Genomic DNA, 24,270 nt, shown 5'->3' with positions numbered 1-24,270 from the left:
AACAAAGCCCATGGAAAATTGCCTTCTAATAGCAACATAACTTTGCAAACCTTTGGAATAGACTAATATGTAGTGTACATTCTCTTGGTGACCAATGGTAAATTTTTCATCCAATACACACAATTCAGGTCAAGTTAGTCAATAAGGTTAAGAGGACTTCATGGTGTCTTTGGACCTGAAAATTAGGTACAGAATTTCCAGATTCCAGTTCATGCAATGCCTGAGTAAAATGGCTATCAATTATGCAGTATGTAATAATACACAAGTCAAAAAAGAGGGCTGTTACTTTTATGATGACACAATACACAGAAAAATAAATACAGACAATTCATACAACATGCTCTCCTCTTCAATGCAAGGATAACATGTAAAATTCAATTTCCATATTTGCTGAAAGGAATGTAGTAAAATTAAACAAACTATAAAAAATATACATACGTACTTTAAAACTAATAAGGCACTGCTTAAGTCTTAAGGTAATAAAGTAATTTAAATATTAGAAAATGTGAGATATCAGCAACATCCATTCCTGAGAATCAAGAAAATAAAGGAAATCTTTACCTGCAGCCACATTTTAATATCTATATAATTAAGAAATTTCAGAAGAATAATACTGTTAAAAAATTATTTATGGCTCCTTTTCAAGCCTTTCAAGCTTTGCTTTTATTTTTTTTAAACGACTATATTCTTTATTTACAGCTCTTAATTTTAATTTCAGGGTAGCACACTGAGAAACTAATTGTATAGCAGTTTTGAATTCAGACTGAGCTTGTCGTAAAGTTTGTGGTGGTAAAGCGGTGAACCAACGTATAGGGTCACGGTTAACTGTCTTTACTTTTCTCTCACTGTAATCGAGATCCTCTATACCATTCTCATCAAGTGGCTCTTCATCTTCATTACTTTTAAATCTTCTACGTAAGCCTTCCATTTGGTCATCAGCATTAGTAACCATTTTATCTGTAGCTGCTTCTTCATGCTCTTCCTCTACAATAGTTACTACAGGATCTTGGAATTTGGTATCAACATGGTTATATAGAATGTCTCCTTCATACCCCTCTAGGGGTACCGGAGTCATTACAGCTGTTGCCAGGGCATCCACTTCTCTTTCCTCATTTGGTAACTGCAATGAACTGACGGCTTTGTTGCCAAGTGCATATCTGGTTTTGCTTAACATGAAAAAGCCTCCCCTCATAGTACTTTCCAACATCATATTGCTCTGAAATGAAGGTGATTTTCAGATCATTCAAAGGCAATAAAAAATTTAAATTAAAAAAAAATCAGGAATAGCCTGCCTACATGGAATCATTCATGTGATTTAACATTAGAACTATGAAATATGTACAGAAATATCATACAAAACTGGGAAAGTGGGAAGAGAGTATTGCACTCCAGGAAACTACTTGACTTCTTGATGCTTAAACCAATGGAAAACCTGTGCAGGCAGTCCCTGGTTATCGGTGGACTCAGTTATCAGTGATCCAGTTTTATGGGGCTTGTCTAGCGCTGAAAATTGGGAGATTTTTGGCGCCATAATGCGCTGATTTCCAGTTATCGGTGCCAATACTAGAGTTATGGTGCTCATACATACCTAACAAAGGTGCCATTATGTACCCAGTTATTGGCACCAAAATCTAGTTATCAGCACCATAAGCGCCATAAATTGCTGATTTTTGCTTATCATCAAGCCGTCTGAACAGAACCCCTCCGATAACCATGGACTGCCTTTATTTGCCACAAAGTCTACTATACTCTTGAATACAAGCCTTATCTCAATATAAGGATTCTGCTACCACAGACCTATGGTGCAGAGTAGGAACAACAACCAGAGGACTAGCATCATTATGACAGAGTTTGTTCTACAGACCTTGCCACATCACTAGTATAGAAACTAAATAGCAAAGATTTAATAACACTACCTTGAAGAACACCTGAAATGACTACTAAAGCCACTATAGTACTGGTCATCAACACAACCCAGTCCAATTAATCTTCTGAAAATAGTAAAAAACTTGAGAGCAATGAAACTGTGGGAAATATCTCATTAGCGTAAATGCCCAAGACTCGGAGCTTGATCAGTTAAGTTAGGCAGTCATAAATCTAGGAAGGTCTTTTGCTCTGTCGTCGCTCTTAGTCATAAACAATGTCAGAAAACGGAGACAGGCATCCCTGACCTAAGCCTACTAACAAGAAAGGCCTTAATGCCCATTAATACACTGCACTATAGCAAGAACTAAAGGAAAGTGTCTTCAGTGTTATTTTTATGGCAAGTGCTGGTTTTCTATAAGAAGCCTTCTTTACCAGAATGTGACCAATCTCATCAAAATGGGAGACAAAGTATTTAATGAGAAACAAATTATGTAGAAGAAATCATTTCAACAGCACTAACCTAACTAATACTAGAATCTGCAAATGGTCAAGTCGAAATTAAATGAGCCAAATGCTTAACAAAGAGCAATAAATGATAGTGTCAGAGAACACTGACAGTAGGGAACTCTAAAATCCTAATAATTAATGTTTATATGCCCTGGGAAAACAATAATTTTGATCATTACTGCATGAGCCTAGGGGAGTTACACAGAATCATTCATAATTCTTCTGCTGATCATATTTGTATAATCGGGGACCTTAATTCTCACCCCACAAAACAATTTTATAATGAACTTACTTGCTTCTGTCAAAACCATGCTCTCCAAATTAGCGATGTAATGCTCCTCCCTCCCTCCTCCAATTCATATGTACATAATAGAGCGGACGCAATTACAACCTCCTGGCTAGACCATTGCATCACATCTCCACAACTTCATGATTCTATTATGACCTGCAATATTCGCTACGATCTTGCAATGGGTTACGATCACATCCCATAACAGGTGTCATTCAGTACCCCATCCCTCCCTACCGTGAACCCACTAACTGACCGCCCACTAGCAGTTAACTGGGATTTTAAAAACCAACAGAAAACCAGATACTTTAGGGCGACCACAGAAACTAGGTTGCGGTAAATAGTTCAACTGGCAGACACCTTACTTTGTACTAACACAAACTGTAAAAATGACCACCACAGGAGGGATCTGAATTAATTCTATTCGAACATAATCTCTGCTATGCTTGCTTTGGGCAGGGCTGCCTATAGATTTCGTCAAGGTAATTCTCGTAATATACCTGGATGGAATGACTTGGTTAAAGATTTGTATACATACTCACGAGAAATATTTTTACTGTGTAGGCAAAATGGCAGCCCGAGGGAAGGACACACTGCATTACTAATGAGGCGGGCGAGAGCGCAATTCAAACTTGCTCTCAAGCACTGCAGGTTAAATGAAAAACAACTAAGATCCGATGCAATGTCTAGACACTTAGAATCTGGTGATTATCATCGTCTTTGGAAGGATATCCAGTCCTTAAATCCCAAAACTAAAAAGCTATCACAGAGAGTAGGGGAAGCAGTCGGAGACGAGGCTATCACAAGTATGTGGGGCGATCACTTCAACAATATCCTGAATTGCATAAATGATCAAGATTCCCAAAGGGACGTAAATAACCTCCTTACTGACAACATTCAATTTCATTTTGCAGACCGTATTACGTCAGGTAACATCAGTGATGCCATAAACAGCCTACCTAATAATAAATCGCCCAGCTGTGATGGTCTTCCCACACAGGCTTTCAAATTCTGCCAACCAATAATTCACATTTTGCTAGCTGCCCTATTCAATATATGCATAATTCATCAGTTTCTTCCAGACTCCCTACTCTTAGTTCACTTAATACCATTAATCAAAAACAAGCTAAAGGATGCGGCTGACCCTGGCAACCACTGGCTGACTGCAACCACAACGATCGCATCGAAGATACTTGAGTCGGCTCTTCTAGTGAGACTTCTCCCCTTTCTACACACCACTGACAACCAGTTTGGATTTAAAGCAAACCACTCAACCGACACCTGCAACTACATACTGAAAGAATTGCTGAACTACTACCTATCATCAGCCTCTCCCATTTTCCTTTGTTTTGTGGATGTGAGAAAAGCATTTGACAAGAGTAAACTACCTGAAGCTCTTCCTGAAGCTGCATAAAAGAGGCACATCCCTATATCTAATTGGCATCTTACATTGCTGGTTCTCCACACAGCAATTCTGTGTCAAATGGGGTAAAGTATTATCGTACACCTTCAGCTCCCTAAATGGGCTTTGGCAAGGGGGCATTCTCTCTCCATACTTGTTTAATATGTACACAGATGCCTTGAATGTCAAACTGAACTCACTCCCAATCGGATGCACAGTCAATGAATCAACTATAAACAACTTCTGTTACGCCGACAATACGGTTGTGATTTCCCCATCAGTGCAAGGTCTCCAAAGACTCATTGACACTTGCCGCCAATATGCAGAGGAACTTGATATACTATACAATGAAAACAAGACCCAGTGCATGTCGCTGCTCCCGAGATTGCTTAAGCATATTGCAGAACCACAAATTTTCCTCGGAAACCATCGGCTAGAAATTGTGCACGAATTTCCGTATTTGGGTCACATCATCACCGACGACCTAAAAGATACGGCAGACATTGAACAGAGGCGTCGTAAACTATGTGCAACTGGAAACAAGATTGCAAGGAGGTTTGCCTTCTGTCACCGAGACATGAAACTGCTGCTCTTCCGCTCGTACTGCTACAGTATCTACGGGTGTTCCTCTGGACAAACTATACCAGACACACCATGAGACGTATCACTATTGTACACAATAAAATTTTGAGATGCCTCACAAACACTCCTCGCTACTACTCCGCCACACAGATGTTCATAGAAAACCACCTGGACAATTTAAAAATCATTGTACAGCGAACAATGTCCAGTCTGATAACCCAAGTGAGAAACAGCAGCATCTCACTCATACAAAGCATCCTAAGGAGTGAAGCAAGAAGAAGATCTAAATCATGGGAAAGTGAGGCCCTTGTCCCCCAAAGGACTTAGTCTCTGTATTGGCAAGATGTCATCTGCAGATTCTGTCATTATTATTATATTTATTGCTGAGACTTTACTTTATTCATTATTACTGTGAATACTATCAAGTTAAGGTTTTTCTGCATTCAGTTTTCGTATTTAGCCCTCTGGACCTGACTACTGTAAGGTCTCTAGTTGGAATTTAAGTAATATAATCTGTGCACTAACTGTTACAACCCTCAATGCATTTTTTCTCACCAATATCATTGCTGTTATTACCAGTTTTATGATTACTATCTTCGATGTTACCTCAGCTATTGTGTGGATAAGTACCGATTATTAATTTTTGTTATCATGTTGCATTATGTATCTAGACTGTGTATGTTACTGTTTGTACTTTGTATATTCCATGTATATGGCCCTGAGCTGAAATAAAGGATATTATTATTATTAACCTCACCTTGAACACTGACCTGGTTCCCTGGCAGCATACTTTTCCAACAGTCAAAGGGAATTCCTAAGCCTCAGGCTACAGAAACCTTATTTCCCAAAGGGAATGCAAAAAGGATTGCACATAAGGGGGGGGGGGGGGACAAGGAAAGTTCCATGACGTCATGAACAGAAGATCCTACCATGGGGTCCACACACAGCCAGGGTCAACAGTCAGAGAATGAGTTTCACTCGATTTCTTGAGAGCAGAATTTCCACAGTATCCAGTCAAACAGAAGCTGACATCATCAGCACTGCTCAGTGCTGAAATCACAGTTATTCAAAGTAAATTGTATTTTTCCTAACTATACAAACCTGAGGTCATTTACGTTAATTATCACCTTCAGTAAAGCTGGAAACTTTATACCAAGGTAGTTTGGTAGTTGAACTACCGCTTGAGAAGTGGAATCTCCGCCCTCTCAAGTGTATGTATTCACTTTGCTTTCGGCTACCATCAGGCACCCGCAAAATTGCCGAAAAAACTCATCTGCACAATCTCATAAGCATTGGTGTGACATGACACAAACCTATGCTAGATGCCATTGTATTCATATAGTACCTTTTAATAGTGGTACAGTCAAACCTCGGTTTTCGTACGTTTCGGTTTCCATAGACTTCCAACAAAATTGTCTTGGTTATCATACGTTTCCTTGGTTTTCGTACACTCGGAAACACTCCATCTGGGGCCCAACATGTGACTGGGCCCCTTATCAAGCGCCCAAACATAGCATCCCATCCTCTTTCGTGACCCATTCTGCTTTTGTGTTAGTTGTTTTTGTGGTTTTTGTGCTTTCTTATTCTAGTGCAACTGCTAAATATCCCATCATGGGGCTAAATTATCATCCCAACAAAGAAATTGTAATCTGTCTCAAACATGTTTAATGACAATGCCAAGTTTAACATGAGGCAAATTTTAAAGACACACCAACAACAAATGTCTCTGGACAGTTTTGTTGTGAGACAGGGGTCCAGTAACTCTCAAGCTGGTCCTAGTGCAAGTAAAAAATGAAGGGGGGAAGTAACCTCAGATAGTGCCGGTAAAAAACAAAGAGAAGTAACCCCAGATAGGTCCCTGATACCTGAATTCCTTCTGGAAGGGAATTCCGCTTCCAAACAATAACCTCTTCTCCTCCCTCTCCCCTCTTCTCTGTCTTCCATAAGCTAACCGGTATTTCTCATCATTTATATTTATTTCTCATTGTTTTCTGTATGCAAAACTGTGTTTATTCCCTATAAAATATATTTTTTTTATATATTTTTTTGTTTGAAACACATTAATTGTATTTACATTATTCCTTATGGGAATTATTGTTTCAGTTTTCATGGGAGGTTCTGGAACGGATTATGTACGAAAACCGAGGTTCCACTGCATTCGGTCTGGTGATACAGTTTCACATGAAGTGGAGGTGTTGGGTATCACTGGACCATCCTTTTCCCCTCCTCCAATCCTTTTTCCATTTTCTGTGGCACCTGGTGATGTTGTCATTGCTTGCTCAGCCATCTCTTGCTGACTCAGGTGAGCTGACACCAATGCTTAATACATATTCATACAGTTCTAACTTCTCTGCACTTTTCCTGTACCACAAGGGGAGCAGAAGGCAGAGCTATGGAAGAGGACTCAGATCCAGAAAGAGGTGGAGCAATGGGAAGAGCCAGAAATGGAGCAGTGACAAGCAAAGATGAATGCAATTGAGAAGGAGAATAAGAGAAAGAACTTTATCAGGCTCTAATTAATTTCCTAATTAGTTTGCTACATTTTTTTATATTTAAGGAATTTAAGCATAAACTCCTTTGACCTATTCCTACACTTACAACTATTTTCTTGACCCCTTACACCTGGCACAAATAGTATGCCTATCTAATTCAAAAGTGATAATTTCTTCAGAATCTGACATTGCTGACTTTAATTACCACAAAAGACATCCTAAATAACATAAGCCAAAGATCTCAATACTGTGATAGAGCAACAACCAACCCTGTGAACCACAGACAACCACCTTCTGCATGGCTTCTGACAAAAGCTTATCCTGTGAAGGACAGGTGAACCAGATGGTCATCTGGGTCAGCTAAGCAATCTTCTTTATTTTGAATACTGACTTGCCTGACAGTGTGAAGATATAGCTACCTTTAAGAGTAGTGAGATTCACACCAAATAATACAATATAAAAAATACTTAAAAACTATCTATACCTTCTAGGCACACCATGTGCCATAACACTGGGTTAGAAAAAAAAGTATATCTTAGTTTTACCAGACCACTGAGCCAATTAACAGCTCTCCTAGCTGGCCCAAATAATTAGATATTTTTATGTAACTAGGAACCAATTGGTTACCTAGCAACGGGACCTACAGCTTACTGTGGGATCCGAACAACACTATATCGAGAAATGAATTTCTATCATCAGAAACAAATTCCTCTGGTTCCATGTTGGCCAAGACGAGAATCGAACTTCGGACCACCGCATTGGTAGCCGGGAGCAAAATCCACTCGTCCAACGTGGAACTACACTGGGTTAGAAGAGTAAAAATATTTTTGCTACCTATACTCTGTTTTTTTCCACGTCCACCCACCTGTGGTCCTCACGCATGGCAACACTGCGTCCCTGGCTTTAAATAGTTACGCTATGTGTAAGTTTTAGGTAAATACGTAAAAGGATATCTGGGTGTACATTTGCAGCAGGACAAATTTTTAACGAATTTGTATTTTTCATTACTTACAAACCTGAGGTCTTAACATTAGGATAAATACTCAGCGCCAGCTGGAAACCGGTAAAGTTTAAAATAATTGTGTACGCAAGGGACTATTGGCATCTGTGCTTGGTCACGAGACATGTGGAGCCACCCACATACCCCTCATTAACTCGCGATCCCGTTAGTTATTCTTCCAACCTAGGTTAGTTGATAGAGGGGTGGTTAGAGGTGGGCCTTTGTATGTTGAGACCTCAGGTTTTTAAGTTATGAAAAATACAAATTAGTTCAAAATTTGTCATTTGTTCATATACGAAACAAACCTTTGGTCTTAACATTAGGATAGACTTACTCTTGGTGGGAGGTAAGTACTATTAACCAACTGGGAGTTTGCCACCTTTGATAAGTTTTCTGAATACCAGAATTCTACGAAACAACTGACCAGTATTTCCGAATCTAAGACATAGATGAATATCATAGAGTCAGGCTTCTGGGTTTTACACAAGTCATAGTTCATTGCATCTGAGGAAGATAAGAAGATCTGTTCACCTAACAAACCAATTCATCCACTCATGTAGGTTTGTTATCATTCCTCTCCCCCTTGCTAAAGAGAGGAATGTCCTTACTGATACTAACCCAAACAGTATGGCCACTTCACTCACCTGTACCCTGTCCGTTCCAGCTTATGATTACTCCCTTCTTACTGCCCTGAGTAAAGAAGGAAACAGAAATTTGAAAAGGAAGGAGGCCAGTTAACTCCTCCATTTCACATTCATACCATCATCTTAGACAAGATACCAACTGACCTCCCAGGGGTACTGGATGAGTTACACCATTTGTTGAGCAGGCACCAAAGGACCCAAGGAAATTGTGTCCAAGGACCTCTGGGCGACCTTATAAATATACAGGAAATTGAAAGTGGGTTTTCATAACAAAGAACCCACTCTCAAATTTCAATGAGCAGACACACCTCCTTAACATTGCTCAGTTTTGAGCTTCAATACAGTCACAGACCATCCGTCACAATCATTTTAACAGATATGTTCTTAAATGCCAGATGGCCCATATTCCTCTGATGACCTTCTCTTCTGTATAACCTCATTGGTACAACTTGACAAACAAGGAGTAGGCTTGACCGATCGCCTCTGTTTGGCCTGTTCCTTTACGTCTACCACCTTAATGTTCTAGGTGACGTAATTCTTTCTATAACCACAGTACTTTTTAGGCTAAGCGGACCTGGCTAAGCTAAGAATTGTACAACTCAGACTATGCTAAGATAGTAAATGCAGGTTCGAAAACTAAACCGCAACCATTAGCTGGTCCAAGTCAGCACATGCATACCCAAACCAGTTAGTTCGGACAGTCTAAGCTAAGAGCTACTACTCAGATTAACTAAGATAGTAGCAGTAGACTCAGACTGGCTGGAATAGGCTACGAATATAACCACTTGTTAGGCTAAAAGGTATGACCCAATTATCCTGGCTATAACATCTTAGATTACAAGTGCCCTACTTAGGCTTGGCTACCTTAAGTGGCAAAAGAAAGACATCCACCTCTTCCTTTCGACTTAAGTTTCCATTCGATTTCATTAAGAAGAATGGTTCTACAGTACTTTAGAAGGAATCAAGCTTTCGATTAACTTTAACTACTTGCATAAGAGTAAAAGTATTTGGTCAATATTCTTATAGGAAGAAACCAGCTTATACCATAAAGTATATAAAACATGGGAATTCTTCTTACCTGTAACGGTTTGAAGTTTTCTGGAGTCAACCCAAAGTATGCTAATTCCCACCATTCAGGCTGCATACGATTACTAAGAGGTATCCATAGCCTTCCATCAATCCATGCATTTTACGTGTTGTAAAACGGACTCTACATGACTAGAACAAGGTAATTCATACACTTTTGTATCCTTTTTCAGACCAAACCATGTCAATCTCCGGGGGAAGAATGCTGGCAGGTGTCTCCGTGCTCCCCGAAAGGTTATTGAATTGACTAATCAAATCAATCACCTCCTCATATGAAGCCAGAAACTCTTGGTTTTCTCTTCCCTCCGGTTCTAACGCATTGTGTTCAGCCACAGGAGACGTTAACTCACTCCTACCCTCTGACAAACGTCCGGGTGCATCATGGCCGTCCGACCATATGGCCACGGCATCTTTGATCTTTAATGGCCACTGATGGCTCGATCTCGAATAGTCAGTAGGATCTGAGAAGGTATCTATTTGCATGCATCATGGCTGTCCAACCATACAGCCACGGCATCTTTGATCTTTAATGGCCACTGATGGCTTGATCTCAAATAGTCAGTAGGATTTGAGAAGGTATCTATTTGCATGTGTCATGGTCGTCCAACCATACGGCCTCGGCATCTTTGATCTTTAAAGGCCGCTGATGGCTCGATCTTGAATATATTATAGACAGTAGGATTTGAGAAGATATCTGCTTGCAATCCTATATACAAATATGAGAGCAATTTTATCATATTGCATTACTCTGACACCTAGAGTCCATGGAAAACGTTTGTAAAAGCATCGGCGTATGTATCAAGTTCAGCAACGGCACTGTAGTCTTTCTTAGACTTTGTAGTCACCACTGGCAACTCTGCGTTGGCCGCTAGCCCAGCGACCGTCGACGCTTTCGCTCGTTTGGACTTTTGTAAACGGCTTCGTCCGATTGCTTTGAGCTTACCAGCCACTGATTTCTTGATTTTCTTGCTGATTGGGCTGTGACAGTCCTGGTTCGAAGATGAAGAAGAATTTACTCTTCTCCTCTTGTCCCGAGGATCAGTCACGAAATCCTGTATCCCCCAACGCTTGACTGGTACACTCAGTGACGCCATCGAACTTAGCTATGACACCATCTAGAGGAAGAAGACGGAAAAGAAGACGAATCACGCCTTTTCTTTTTGTCTTACTTAGCCATTTTCACCTCTAGATCCTGTTTATTCTACTTTACTGTGTGTACCAATGAGTCAGAAAGCGTATTAGGTTCCGGAGGCAGCGAAGTAGATCGAGAATCAGTAGGCTGTGACGTCATGACTAGCACCATTTGCAAGCGGTTTTGGTTATGACGTCAACACGCTTGATGGAAGCGTGAGGCTGTTTATGGTACTCTTGCAGCCAAGATCATGAGACAGGAGACCCAACCTTCTGTGGCTTTTCTACTTTACAAGGCTGTGACAGTCCTGGCCCGAAGATGAAGAAGAAATTATCTTCTCCTTTTGGCACAAGGATCAGTCATGAAGTCCCTGATTCTAGCCTTTCCTAACTCTTCACAGCAGCCACGCTAGACTAACATTCCATCATTCACTTGTTCGACAATTACAACTAGTACTTCTTGTGCTTTCATATAATGGGGATGTAACAATCTTGGCTCGAAGATGGAGAAGAAACTTCTCCTCTTGGCTCTAGGATCAGCTACGAAGTCCCTATTCTTCCAGGATTGGCAGGAGAACACACTGGCATCAAAGCCCGTCACCTAAGCTTGTTGACGCCTAAGCGGAAGGATACAGAGGAAAGACTTGTCTTTTCCATTATGTGACATATCTCCTAATGCTTGTAATTTCTCTCAAAAACAATGTGCATTAAAAATCTCCAATAAGAAAGCATAGTTGTAAAGTACTCTTGTACCTCGAAATGAAAATGGAAGCATGTCTTCGTGTAGGCCGCAGCTGTGAAGTGACGTCATGGCGGTCGCCATGTTTATGACATTACTGAGCATCTCGAATGCGAAGCCAGCACCTTACCAGAAGTGCAAGGCTGTTGATGTTAATTTCGTAGACATAGCAACCTGACATTAAAGGCTGCCTTGTTGCTCTATCTGCTTCTTTACAGATGGCAACGCATCCGACCGCCATTCAGTGCATATCAGGATAAAGGAGACATCCATCACAAGGGACCCTGGATGGCAGCACGACGTTATACATCAAACCAACTGTCCTTCTTGGGTTGGTTCTCCTGATAAGCCTAATGCCGACCGCACACCTGCATCCTCTCCACCCACGTATCTGGAACGAAAATGATATTGTTATAATACAATAAAGTTTCATACATACTTACCTGGCAGATATATACATAGCTAAGACTCCGTCGTCCCCGACAGAAATTCAAATTTCGCGCCACTCGCTACAGGTAGGTCACGTGATCTACCGGCCTGCCCTGGGCGGCAGGACTAGGAACCATTCCCGTTTTCTACTCATATATTTTCTCTTCCACCTGTCTCCTTGCGGGGAGGCTGGGTGGGCCCTAATCGTATATATCTGCCAGGTAAGTATGTATGAAACTTTATTGTATTATAACAATATCATTTTCATACAATCAACTTACCTGTCAGATATATACATAGCTGATTGGCACCCTTCGGTGGAGGGTAAGAGACAGCTACTACTGGAATAGACAGGTAAACAACATCTGTTGTAGGTATAAAATAAAAACCTTGGTTCCTACCTGATAGGTGGTAGACTTCGTGGGTGTTTGTCCCGTAGTCTGCATCACCTCAAGAAACTTTAGCGAGATATGTGATCTATGGCCAAGAATACTTGTGGGTCTGCCGAAGGGGTCTTATCCACTTACTCGGCAGAGCCTGAAAGGACTTTGTCAATGGGTGCTGATCCACTTATATGACAATACACCTTATTAAGGAGCACACAACCAATCCCGACCACCTGATCCTAACCACCATGTTAGTATTAAAAATTGCTCCGAGTTATCCCCAACTCTTCGCAACAACCGTAACTCAAACCAAATTGCACACGCACACAATAATTTTTCAAAAAAAATATTCATCTATTAAAAGATATCACAAGAGTTCCTTACTGAACGGAAGTGACTGGCCGCTTGTGCGGTATCTGCACTTGTTCAGCAGAAAGTCTAGAACATATCTATTAGACTTAAGTAGTAAATTAAGGATTGTTGTCAGCTCCTGTACCCAGGATTGTGCCCGCAGACACAAAAGGACCTAAGGAAAAACATTTTTCATAGGTCACACGCACGTCCTTCAAATAGTGAGAAGCAAACACAGAATTACATCTCCAATATGTCGCTTCCAAGATATTCTTCAGTGACATATTTCTCTGAAAAGAGAGAGACGTCGCCACTGCTCTCACTTCATGAGCTCTTACTCTCAGGAGTTTTAAAGAATCATCCGTGCAAGCCTTATGAGCGTCCGTAATTACGTTCCTGACAAAAAAGGCTAAAGCATTCTTAGACATAGGTCTTGATGGATCCTTCACTGAGCACCAAAGACCTTGTCTAGAACCTCCCAACTCTTCCTTTTTCTGTAAGTAAAACTTTAACGCCCTTACTGGGCAAAGAGACCTCTCCGGTTCCCTGCCGACGAGACCCGATAATCCTTTTACCTCGAAGTTTCTCGGCCAGGGATTCGAAGGATTTTCATTTTTCGCCAAGAATAATTCCTTGAAGGAACAGATGGCTGAATCTATATTGAACCCGACTTTGTCACTAAGGGCGTGCAGTTCACTAACTCTTTTCGCCGTCGCCAGTGACAAAAGAAATAAACATTTTCTCGTTATATCACGAAACGAGGCCAAATGTAGGGGTTCAAATCTCTCTGAAGCCAAGAACTTCAGCACTACGTCTAGATTCCAGTTAGGGGGAGAAGTAATCTTAGACTTCTTGGTCTCAAAAGACCTAATCAGATCATGTAGATCTTTATCGTTTCCCAAATCTAGGCCTCTATTCCTAAAGACGGCCGATAGCATACTCCTATAGCCCTTTATCGTGGCTACGGAGAGCTGCGATTCTTCTCTCAGAAATAACAGAAAATCAGCTATTTCTGTTACAGAGGTACTGGAGGAGGACAACTTCTTCGACTTACACCACCTTCTAAAAACTTCCCACTTGGATTGGTAAACCCGGATAGTGGAAGTTCTCCGGGCTCTAGCGATCGAGCTTGCTGCTTTGCTAGAAAAGCCTCTCGCTCTGACAAGTCTTTCGATAGTCGAAAGGCAGTCAGAGCGAGAGCGGGGAGGTTTTGATGAAACCTCTCGAAGTGTGGTTGTCTGAGAAGATCCTTCCTTTGTGGAAGGGATCTGGGGAAATCTACTATCCACTCCAGTACCTCTGGGAACCACTCTTGAGCTGGCCAAAAGGGGGCTATCAGGGTCATTCTTGTCCCCTTTGAAGTCACAAACTTCCTGAGCACTTGCCCCAGAATCTTGAATGGGGGAAATGCGTAAACGTCCACCTGAGACCAATCTAGCAGGAAGGCGTCTACTGCTAGAGCTCTGGGATCTTCCACTACTGAACAGAAGACTTCCAGTCTCTTCGAGAGGAACGTGGCAAAGAGGTCGACATGAGGAGTCCCCCAAAGAGACCAGAGATTGCGGCAAACGTCTGAGTGGAGGGTCCATTCGGTATGAAGGACCTGGTTCCTCCTGCTCAGCCTGTCCGCTCTCACGTTCCTTACTCCCTGAACGAACCTCGTCAATAGAGAGATGTTCCTTTGCGATGTCCACAACAGCAGGTCTCTTGCGAGTTCGTAAAGGGCATACAAGTGAGTACCTCCTTGCTTCCGAATGTATGCCAGAGCGGTTGTATTGTCCGCATTCACTTGTACTATTTTGTTGCACACTAACGGTTCGAAGCTCTTTAGAGCTAGGTGTACAGCCAACAGTTCTTTGCAGTTTATGTGCCAGGACACTTGAAGAGCATTCCAAGTGCCTGACACTTCTCTCTTTCCCAAAGTTGCTCCCCAACCTTTTTCCGATGCGTCGGAAAACAATACAAGGTTTGGGCTCTGTATTTCCAGGGAAGTACCCTTGTTTTCCCTCAGTGAGAGTAACCACCATTCTAAATGGCGTTTCATCAGATCTGGAATGGGAAAACTGTCCGAGAGGAGTCCTGTCTTCATGTTCCACGAACTTCTGAGGAAGAACTGAAGAGGACGGAGATGAAGTCTTCCTAGATGAAAGAACTGTTCGAGCGAGGAAAGGGTCCCTAACAGGCTCAACCATTCCCTCGCCGAAGTACGTTCCTTCCTTAGGAAGAGAGAGACTTTTTCTAAACCTCTCGCTAGTCTCTCTTGAGAAGGAAATACTCGAAAACCCCGAGAATCCATCCGAATCCCCAGATAGACCAAGCTCTGGCTGGGGATCAGTTGGGACTTCTCGAGGTTCACGAGTAATCCTAATGTCCTTATCAGGTTTAGTGTCACAGTCAGGTCCTCCAAACACTGTTTCTCTGACTTTGCTCTGATAAGCCAGTCGTCTAGGTATAGAGATATACTGATTCCTTTCAGATGAAGCCATCTCGCCACATTTTTCAAAAGGTTCGTGAAAACCTGAGGCGCCGTAGACAGGCCGAAACACAAGGCTCTGAATTGGAAGATCCTTCCCCCCGTCATGAAACGGAGGTACTTCTTCGACGAAGGATGGATCGGGACGTGAAAATAGGCGTCCTGGAGATCCAGAGACACCATCCAATCCCCTTGGCGAAGAGCCGCAAGGACTGAAGCAGAGGTTTCCATGGAGAACTTCTGTTTCTGAACAAACTTGTTCAGAGCGCTGACATCCAGAACTGGTCTCCAGCCCCCCGAGGCTTTCGCAACCAAGAAAAGACGATTGTAAAACCCTGGGGAGCTTTGATCCAGCACTAGTTCTATAGCTCTCTTGTCCCACATCTGATCCACCATTTGTTGAAGAGTATCTTTCAACACAGGGTCCTTGTAATTGGCGGACAATTCCCTCGGAGTTGACGTCAGGGGAGGATTGTCCAGGAAAGGAATGAGGTATCCCTTCTGAAGCACCGACATCGACCAAGCGTCTGTGTCGATGAGAGTCCAGGCTTCCGCAAATCCCGGAGCCTGGCACCTACTGGTGTTTGGAGGAGCGCCACTTCACTTTCCCCTTTTAAAGGGGCGGAACGAGGCTCGACCTCTCTTCTCGGTCGTTTTCCTTTTAGCGGTAACTCTAGTGGGAGGGCCTCCTCGAAAGGGCCGAACAGGAGTAGACACCCCTTTCTTTTCTCCTACCATCACTGGTCTCTTCTTCCTGGAAGATTGCAGGAGAAGATCCTGTGTCGCTTTCTCCGTCAGAGATCGGGAAATATCCCTCACCAACTGTGAAGGGAACAGAAAAATCAGACCTAGGGGCGAATAACAAAGCTGCTCTTTGCGAATGTGATACTGCTTTCGTCAAGAAAGCGCTAAAAACAGATCTCTTCTTCAAGAGACCTGCTCCAAATAAGGAAGAAACTTCCCCTGAGCCGTCCTGTACCGCCTTGTCAATACATGACAAAATTGCAAGGAGTACGTCCGGTTCTAGCCCTTCAGGGGCATGAGCCTTCTTGGACATCACCCCAAGGGACCAATCTAGGAAGTTAAAGACTTCTAGAATGTGAAAAAGTCCCTTGAGGAGATGATCCAACTCTGAAAGACCCCAAGTAATCTTAGCAGTGTGAAGGCTATGTCTCCTGGATGCATCTACCAGACTGGAAAAGTCAGCTTCAGCTGAAGCTGGGAGTGTGAGACCCATATTCTCCCCAGTCTGGTACCAAATCCCTCTCTTGCCCGTAAGTCTAGCGGGAGGCATGCAAAACACTGTCCTTACTAGCTCTTTCTTAGTTAGCATCCAGCTATCCAGCGATTGCAGAGCTCTCTTCATAGAAATCGTCGTCTCATCTTCAAGAAAGCCGACGATTTCGGCGTCTTAGAGCATGAAAAAAGTGAACGAGGCGAAGGAGGAGCGGCAGGGATCAATGCATCTCCGTATTCCTGGAGTAGGAGAGCTGTCAAAACTTTGTAGTTAGACAGTCCTTCTTTGCCGTGAGACTCGTCCTCTGAGTCCTCTTCCAAAATCGGATCAGAAGGAGAGGCCACTTCCCGTTCCGGGTCTTCCTGTTCAAAAACTCTCTCTACGGGAGACAAACTCCTAATAGGAGAGGGCTAAGAGAGTGTAAAGAGCTCCTATGCTTGGCTGGCTCTTCGTACTTGGCTGGCTCTTCGCGCTTGGGGGCGGCCGCCTCGGCGCCTGGGTGGCGCCTTCGCCGCCTGGCTGGCGCCTCGCGCCTGGCTGGCGTCTCAGCGCCTGGCTGACTCCTCGCGCTTGGCTTGGCGCCTCGCGCCTGGCAGGATCCTCGCGCCTGGCTGGCGTCCTCGCGCCTGACTGACTCCTCGCGCTTGGCTGGCGCCTCGCGCCTGACTGGTGTCTCGCGCCTCTCAAAGCTCTCGCGCCTGACTGACGCCTCGCGCCTGGTTGGAGTCTCGCGCCTTTCTGGTGCCACATCCTTGTATGTCAGATGCTTGTCTGGCGCCTCGCGCTTGGCTGAATTCCTCACGCCTGGGTTGTTACCTCGCGCTCGGCTGAAGCTGCTGGTCTGGCAGACGTATCCCATCTGGGAGTATCCTCGCGCCTGTAAAGCGTTTCTCGCTTGTCTGACGCTCTAATCCTAGAAGACGCTTCTCGTCTGTAGGACGCCTCGCACTTGACTGGCGCGACGCGCTTGTCTGGCGAATCAAAATCGTCCAAAGAGTCTATCCGAGTAATTCTCAAAAGACTCACGTCCCACAGGAGCCTCACTCCTGGCGGGAGAAGGAAGACGAGTCTTCTTGACCGGCAGTCTCACGTCTTTCTTACGAGGAGGATCCTTCGAAAGGACTCCTACCAAGGCGGATAGCTGTTCCTGCACCGCCAAAATGATCCTCTTGGAAGCCTCTCCTGCGTCTTCTTGAACGGGTGAGAGGAGACCTCGAAGGCGTTTTGCCCACATCAAGGGACGTCAAAACCCTCTTCGCCTTCTTGATGGAAGGAGGCGCTTCTTCCGAAAAGCGTTCTGGGCTTGAATCCAATACAGGATCTCTCCAGTGCCTTTTCAGGGGCCTGGACAAGTCCGAATCCTTCCACCCTCGTTTAGGAGAGGGAGAAGCGGACGAATGAGAAGCACTCTCTGAGGACGCTTTTTCCGATAGCGGTCCTGAGCAGTCTGTCTATATACAGCACCTGCTGAAGGGACGCCTGACCGGGGGGAATTCTCCACAACCTCCGTACGGCTTTCGACTTTCCTTCTCCTCTGGGCTTGGGAGCTTGGAAGAGGTCTAGGCCTGGGAGCGTCGCAGAGACGGTCAGACGCCCCCTCCACAACACTGGGGACACTCACTTCACTATAATCACTTTCACAGTCCTTACCTTTCATGGTAGCCATTTTGGATCTCATCCTGTGAAGAGTAGCCTTCAGTTCAGCAATTTCCGAGGCCGAATCTGAATGTAAAGCCAGTGAGGGCCCTGATACAGAATCATAATTAAGAGAAGAGTTAGAATTATCCAAAGGCTCAATAGGCCTTGTACTACTACCCGCAATCTTAGATGCAGCCCTTCTGACTCTATCCCTTTCTAACTTCTTCAAGTAAGAAGTTAGAGTCTTCCATTCCTCAACATTCAACCTCTCAAACTCATGACAGGTGTTAGAAATAGAACAATCAAAACCCCTACATTTGCGACATACAGTGTGAGGATCAACCGAAGCTTTCGGTATCCTCACCTTGCAGCCTACATTCACACACATTCTCACACAAACACTTGAATCAGACATTCTTGAAGAAAAATCAAAAGCAAGTCCAAATCCAGTCCACAGTAGCGAATGCCAAAACAACGATCCAGGTACGTCACCAAAAGTCCACAAAAAGATGATCAATTGTCTAGAAAAGCGAATTCCAGTCAAGAGGTGGCAGCAACGATGTTGATACCACCGGCGACAGAAAATATATGGATAGAAAACGGGAATGGTTCCTAGTCCTGCCGCCCAGGGCAGGCCGGTAGATCACCTGACCTACCTGTAGCGAGTGGCGCGAAATTTGAATTTCTGTCGGGGACGACGGAGTCTTAGCTATGTATATATCTGACAGGTAAGTTGATTGTATGAAAACAAGATGGCAATGCACAACTCTCCCCGCAGGGAAGGAACACAATTAGTCATAATTACTTCCCAAAGCACATCCAGATACATCAAAGCTTTGGATTACAGGCAATCCATATGAATATGTGATATTCCAAAGCACAGGTAACGAATTAACTGTACCTTAAGAGTTTCTTCACCTACGACTTACTACACGATGAGTACCTTGACGTCGAAACCGTCAAAGAAAATAGGGCGTTTATCTGCTTCTCGTGATATCCAGGAAGTCTCGCAGCATGAGAAGGCTTCATGTTCACATACCCGGAAATTCCAAACAACAAATTGAAAACACAGGGGGCAAACTAAACCGGCTTTAAAAGGACGGAGCAAAGTACGTCCTCACTTAAAAGGTGGTAAGAAAATAACTGATGGGGTCACGAGTTAATGAGGGTATGTGGGTGGCTCCACATGTCTCGTGACCAAGCACAGATGCCAATAGTCCCTTGCGTACACAACCGGTTTCCAGCTGGCGCTGAGTATTTATCTTAATGTTAAGACCTCAGGTTTGTTTCATATATGAACAATGAAAAGTTTTAATAATTTACTGTATGCAAATTACATGGTTAATATTAAAAATAGGATATTGTTATTATTGTTGAATGTAAGCTGCCTTTTCGGGGTGGCAAATAGAACAGCCAGATGCAAATTCCATTAAACAGATGTTAAACCAAGTTACGTCATATAGTATCTGGCTAAAACGCACTTTATAAAAATTAAAAGTATACACTGATATACTTTTGTATAATGAAGTAACACGTAGCTTAGTAGCAAAGTAAGTGTGGTCCAATAAAGTTGACATCTTGCAGTAGTGAAGAGCGAAAGAAGCTATTTTCCCGCCACTGTGTCTGGCTGTTCTATTCGTCACCCGGAAAAGGCAGCTTACATCCAACAATGATAACAATATCTTATTTCAAATATTAACCATGTAATTCGTATACAGTAAATTATTAAAACACTTTTCCGTTGCAAATGTACACCCAGATAGCCATTTATTTACCTAAAACTTACACAAAGCATAACTATTCAAAAGCCAGGACTCAGTGTTGCCATGCGCGAGAGGACCACAGGCGGATGGACAGATGGAAAAAAAACAAGAGTATAGTATTCATGAACCATGCACACACACAAGACAACTGCATGTGAATACTGTATGCTCAAATCCAAACATTAAAACATAAGAATTACCTTGATTAACTGATCCATTAATTCGAGCTTTTGGATACAAAGCTGGTCCAGCCCATCACAAAGTGACTCAGGGGATAACTGTATGCTGGTTGCCATGTTTGGCAGTCAGCTACACCTATTAAAAGATAAACAAGTAATAAAGTACAAATACACAATTTTGCTAAGTATCTTGTAAGTGTAGAGATCATCTGCAATGCAAAACTTCTCAGTAATCATACCATTTTTTTTCATTTTAGTTATATTAAGAATCATGTTTACACCAATGTCACTGATATGTTATGGGTTTTTTTCCATCAAAGAGAGTGCAATTACTTTCACTCATATACCTTTTCATTAAAGAAATACAGAGTAAAATATAAACAAAAATTAAGTAAAAACATGCCATCAGTAAGTTCTATGGTTATGCTGGATACAACTAAGTAATATGTACATTGCTAATAAAATAAAAAAAACAAAAATATTTCATACATTTCTCTAATAAACTGGCATCTAAAACATTTTTTAAGAGTTAACTTTGAAAAAAGGAAAGAAAGTAGTTATTGACAATACTTCCATAACTTAAGACCAGAGGCCCATCATTGTTATAGCTGATAGCAAAGCTAAAAAAAAGGCACTTTACTTTGCATTTCAATCTATTGTATGTGCTAGGCTTTTCCAACATCAGAAAGTAAGTGGTTTGCACCACAGTAAGTTCTAGCCCTATAGGTACTAAGGTGTTATCTTTTCCCTCTTATGCAGTCTTGAGAGCAATCATTGAATACAGAAGCTACTATAGAGATTTATCTATAACTGCTGTTATTTACATTAGAAAATTTTGTACTGTTGGGGTGAATAATCATGCAATTATATTAAGTGTCTATTGTGTAATTTTCTATACTGTATGTGAATGCTAAATTAGAGAAATTGCTTAAAGGGGTGCGATTCCATAAAAAACTGATTGTAACATTGCACAGTCCAATGTCCTATTCTATGAAATTCTAAATCCTTATCTCAACCAATAACAATTAATTTTTTTGCAAGTTACTTAACAAATGCTTAGAGCTCTGGGGTTTACTGAAAAAGTTGAGTATATCAGAAGAATGGTAAACATTAAAAAGCAATCGTCATCGAGATGATGTGCAGTAAATTTAACTAGACTACTGAGCCATAATTCGACTGATGAACCAAAGAGAACCTTGAAAATGCTAGGGTAAAAAACTGCATGGTACAGGGGTGGACCATGTACGATCAATGTGTACAACCCCAAGAAAAGTACACTATAACGCATCCTGACACCGGAGTAGAGGTCTTTAGCTCCGTTTCTCACCAACAACAAGTTGCGCCTGATGCCCATTTCCGATGTCAGGACGCATTATAATGTACTTTTTTTGGGATTGTACACATTGATCGTACATGGTCCACCCCTATGCCATGCGGTTTTTTACCCTAGTATAAGTGACTGCATATCAACTTTTAAAATCTCATATCAATTATTTCTTAGAAATAGGGGCTATTGAAGGAACTTATCCTAGCTACAACACCTTTTTTAATTTTAATCAGGGTAATTAACTATGGCATAGGCTAGGTATCATCAAACATTCTTATATTGGTGCTTTTGGCAGAGAGGAAAACAATATGGAACCTAAAAAGCCAAATTAGGTACAGCATTCCTTAAAACAAATGCAGTCACTGCAGTCCTTCTTTCATATTGAATCCAAAGCAGATACTGTGTTGACACACGAATAAAATAAACATTTATCATCATAATAACTTATAGAATATGTATAGGCTAGTTGTCATAAATCTTCTGGCTATAATCACTAGACCCTCTCCCTATCATTCAAATAGTAGGTAGAACAAAAGCCTAAGCACAGGACACTAAGTACAGGCTACGTGCCACGGACATCTCCACTTATGGCACAAATTCCGGTCTCTTAAACTAAACACGAAAGCAGGTTGGAATATAAAGACTGCTCTCTGTTCGTATAAACCTCAAAAATGCACAAATACACACACTCGGTACGCCACAAGAAACAGGTCTCCACCGAACGACGATCCGGTTACCGTAGTACCGTATTGAAGCGAACGCTTGCAGAAGAGGAATGAAATGTTTTGCTAAATCAGCTGATCACAATTCCCCCGAGTAAGTTGTCGTACAGCTTCCTGGAAAGGTGGGTCATTGATATCGTGGGAGTAAAATGGCGAGTCATGACATTTTTATTAGAATATGTCGTAAAGTATGTGTTTTTTTCAAGGATTATCCATTTCAAATAGCAGTAATAACTATTTTTTTTTACATCACTCTGATCATGCGGTCTGCTTTGCTGGTAGCGTCGCGTGACTATCGATGCTGTCTGACGTATGATTGAATGTGAAGCTATTCCAGGACATGTAGTATTTGTATTTACTCTTGTACTGTCCCATAGTTAAAATTAGTTATCAACTGGAGATGTAGATGGATAGGTAAATAATTTCATCCCAGAATGTAATAAATCATGAACTTTGACCGTATAACGAACTTCAGACGAGAAATTCTTGCCCTCATTAGGGTTGTTCCAAATAAGCCTTCTGTGGGTAAAATAATCTCACAGAAAGTTGTAACCCAATTCTTCTGGTTTTACACAAGTGAGTATGAACAGCAATTGGTTTACATTTTTATGCCAATGCTAATATCCAACGCAATTTCATTTTTCAATGAAACTAGCTCAACGAACACAGTGAAAGAGATATGTGGATACGTAAGGAAGTAACATTAGCATACAAAAGAGGCTCACCACAAGCTGTCTAGTGACAGGGAGTATAGGACTATCTAATTTTGGTTTTACTTGATTTTTTTTCTTTAATGTCTTGTTCTTCTGGCGCTTGTGTGTAGTATATGGAGACGCACTCTCTCTCTCTCTCTCTCTCTCTCTCTCTCTCTCTCTCTCTCTCTCTCTCTCTCTCTCTCTCTCTGGCCGTGGTCAATGTAGCTTACAAAAAATTATCACCCTAACTCTAAGATTATGCAATATTTTCAGTGGTGTGCATACTGTAAAAAAATAACAAAAACAATGATCTTTTTTTCGAATTTTGTATGCACGCAGTCGTTCTAAATAGCCTTTTGTTGATTCAGCCAGTCTAATTGGTTAACAGGCGCATCAACATCAATCGCTTGCATAATGCATAACTGTTTATGTTTCGTTCACAACACCAAAGACCTTTTTTGTTTCAACGGAAGAGAATACTTAAAAGATAATTTCTAGGTGGTACATCTATTCAGTTGAATTAACTGATAGGAATTAAACAGCTGAACAGAATGCTTCTAGACGTGTATTAGACGATGGACGTCCATTTCACCAGGATTATATTGAACATTATCAGTGTCAATATACAGTGATTGATCACGCAACAGATGATATTCCTCTCTATTTGCATTATAATTCTAACTCGTTATTCACTAATCATTTGAAACCTTGGATCGCTTGTGTGAAGTTTTTCTTTTTCTCCGTCTTTCATTTCGTCCTTTTCCCCCTCCTTTTCATTTATCATTACGTCAGAGACCTTTGCTTTTGAGACGCCAGTCCGAGAAACTGTAATCAAAGAGGGAAATTGTATTGTAAATACACCGAGGGGACGAAATCGCTCCCCAACCATGCCACACACACACACACACACACACACACGCGCGCGCAAACACATACAAACATATAATATATATATATATATATATATATATATATATATATATATATATATATATCTATAGTAAGAAAAAAGTACATCGGAAAATAAACAACGACATCCAAATCTTGCGCGTGTTTTATGGTCGCGTGAATCCACATCTATGGGCTGCCGTGGCCAAAGCTACAGTTACTTCCTGGTTACAGCACTAGACTCTAATTGCCATAACATTTTTGGTAACTAGAGATGATTAATCCTCCTCTTGTCCTAGAGAAATGTTGAAGATAAACAGGCAGTGCAAAGAAAAGTTTTAACTAAATCTCTTCGTAAGAACACGACATATATTAAAGACAAACTCCTCAATGGTAGGAGGCTCGGAGTGGTTGTCACGGTTGTGGTTAGAGAAGCGTCCTTAT

The 24,270-nt window shown here is 42.0% G+C and overlaps 1 protein-coding gene across 1 annotated transcript; it reads right to left on the bottom strand.

Moving 5' to 3' along the window:
• Nucleotides 1-269: 269 nt before the first annotated feature.
• Nucleotides 270-22,362, bottom strand: LOC135214879 (coiled-coil domain-containing protein 115-like). Its single transcript, XM_064249307.1, has 3 exons — nucleotides 22,209-22,362; nucleotides 20,216-20,330; nucleotides 270-1,216 (listed from the first exon to the last, which is right to left on the bottom strand). The coding sequence occupies exons 2-3, from the start codon at nucleotides 20,309-20,311 to the stop codon at nucleotides 629-631; spliced, it is 684 nt and encodes a 227-aa protein (XP_064105377.1). The 5' UTR covers nucleotides 20,312-20,330; nucleotides 22,209-22,362; the 3' UTR covers nucleotides 270-628.
• Nucleotides 22,363-24,270: the final 1,908 nt, after the last annotated feature.

Source organism: Macrobrachium nipponense, chromosome 46 (assembly GCF_015104395.2).
Source record: "Macrobrachium nipponense isolate FS-2020 chromosome 46, ASM1510439v2, whole genome shotgun sequence".
NCBI classification, from domain to species: Eukaryota; Metazoa; Arthropoda; class Malacostraca; order Decapoda; family Palaemonidae; genus Macrobrachium; species Macrobrachium nipponense.
Note: the sequence above shows the minus strand (reverse complement) of the source record. Positions and strands in the feature narration are given on the sequence as shown.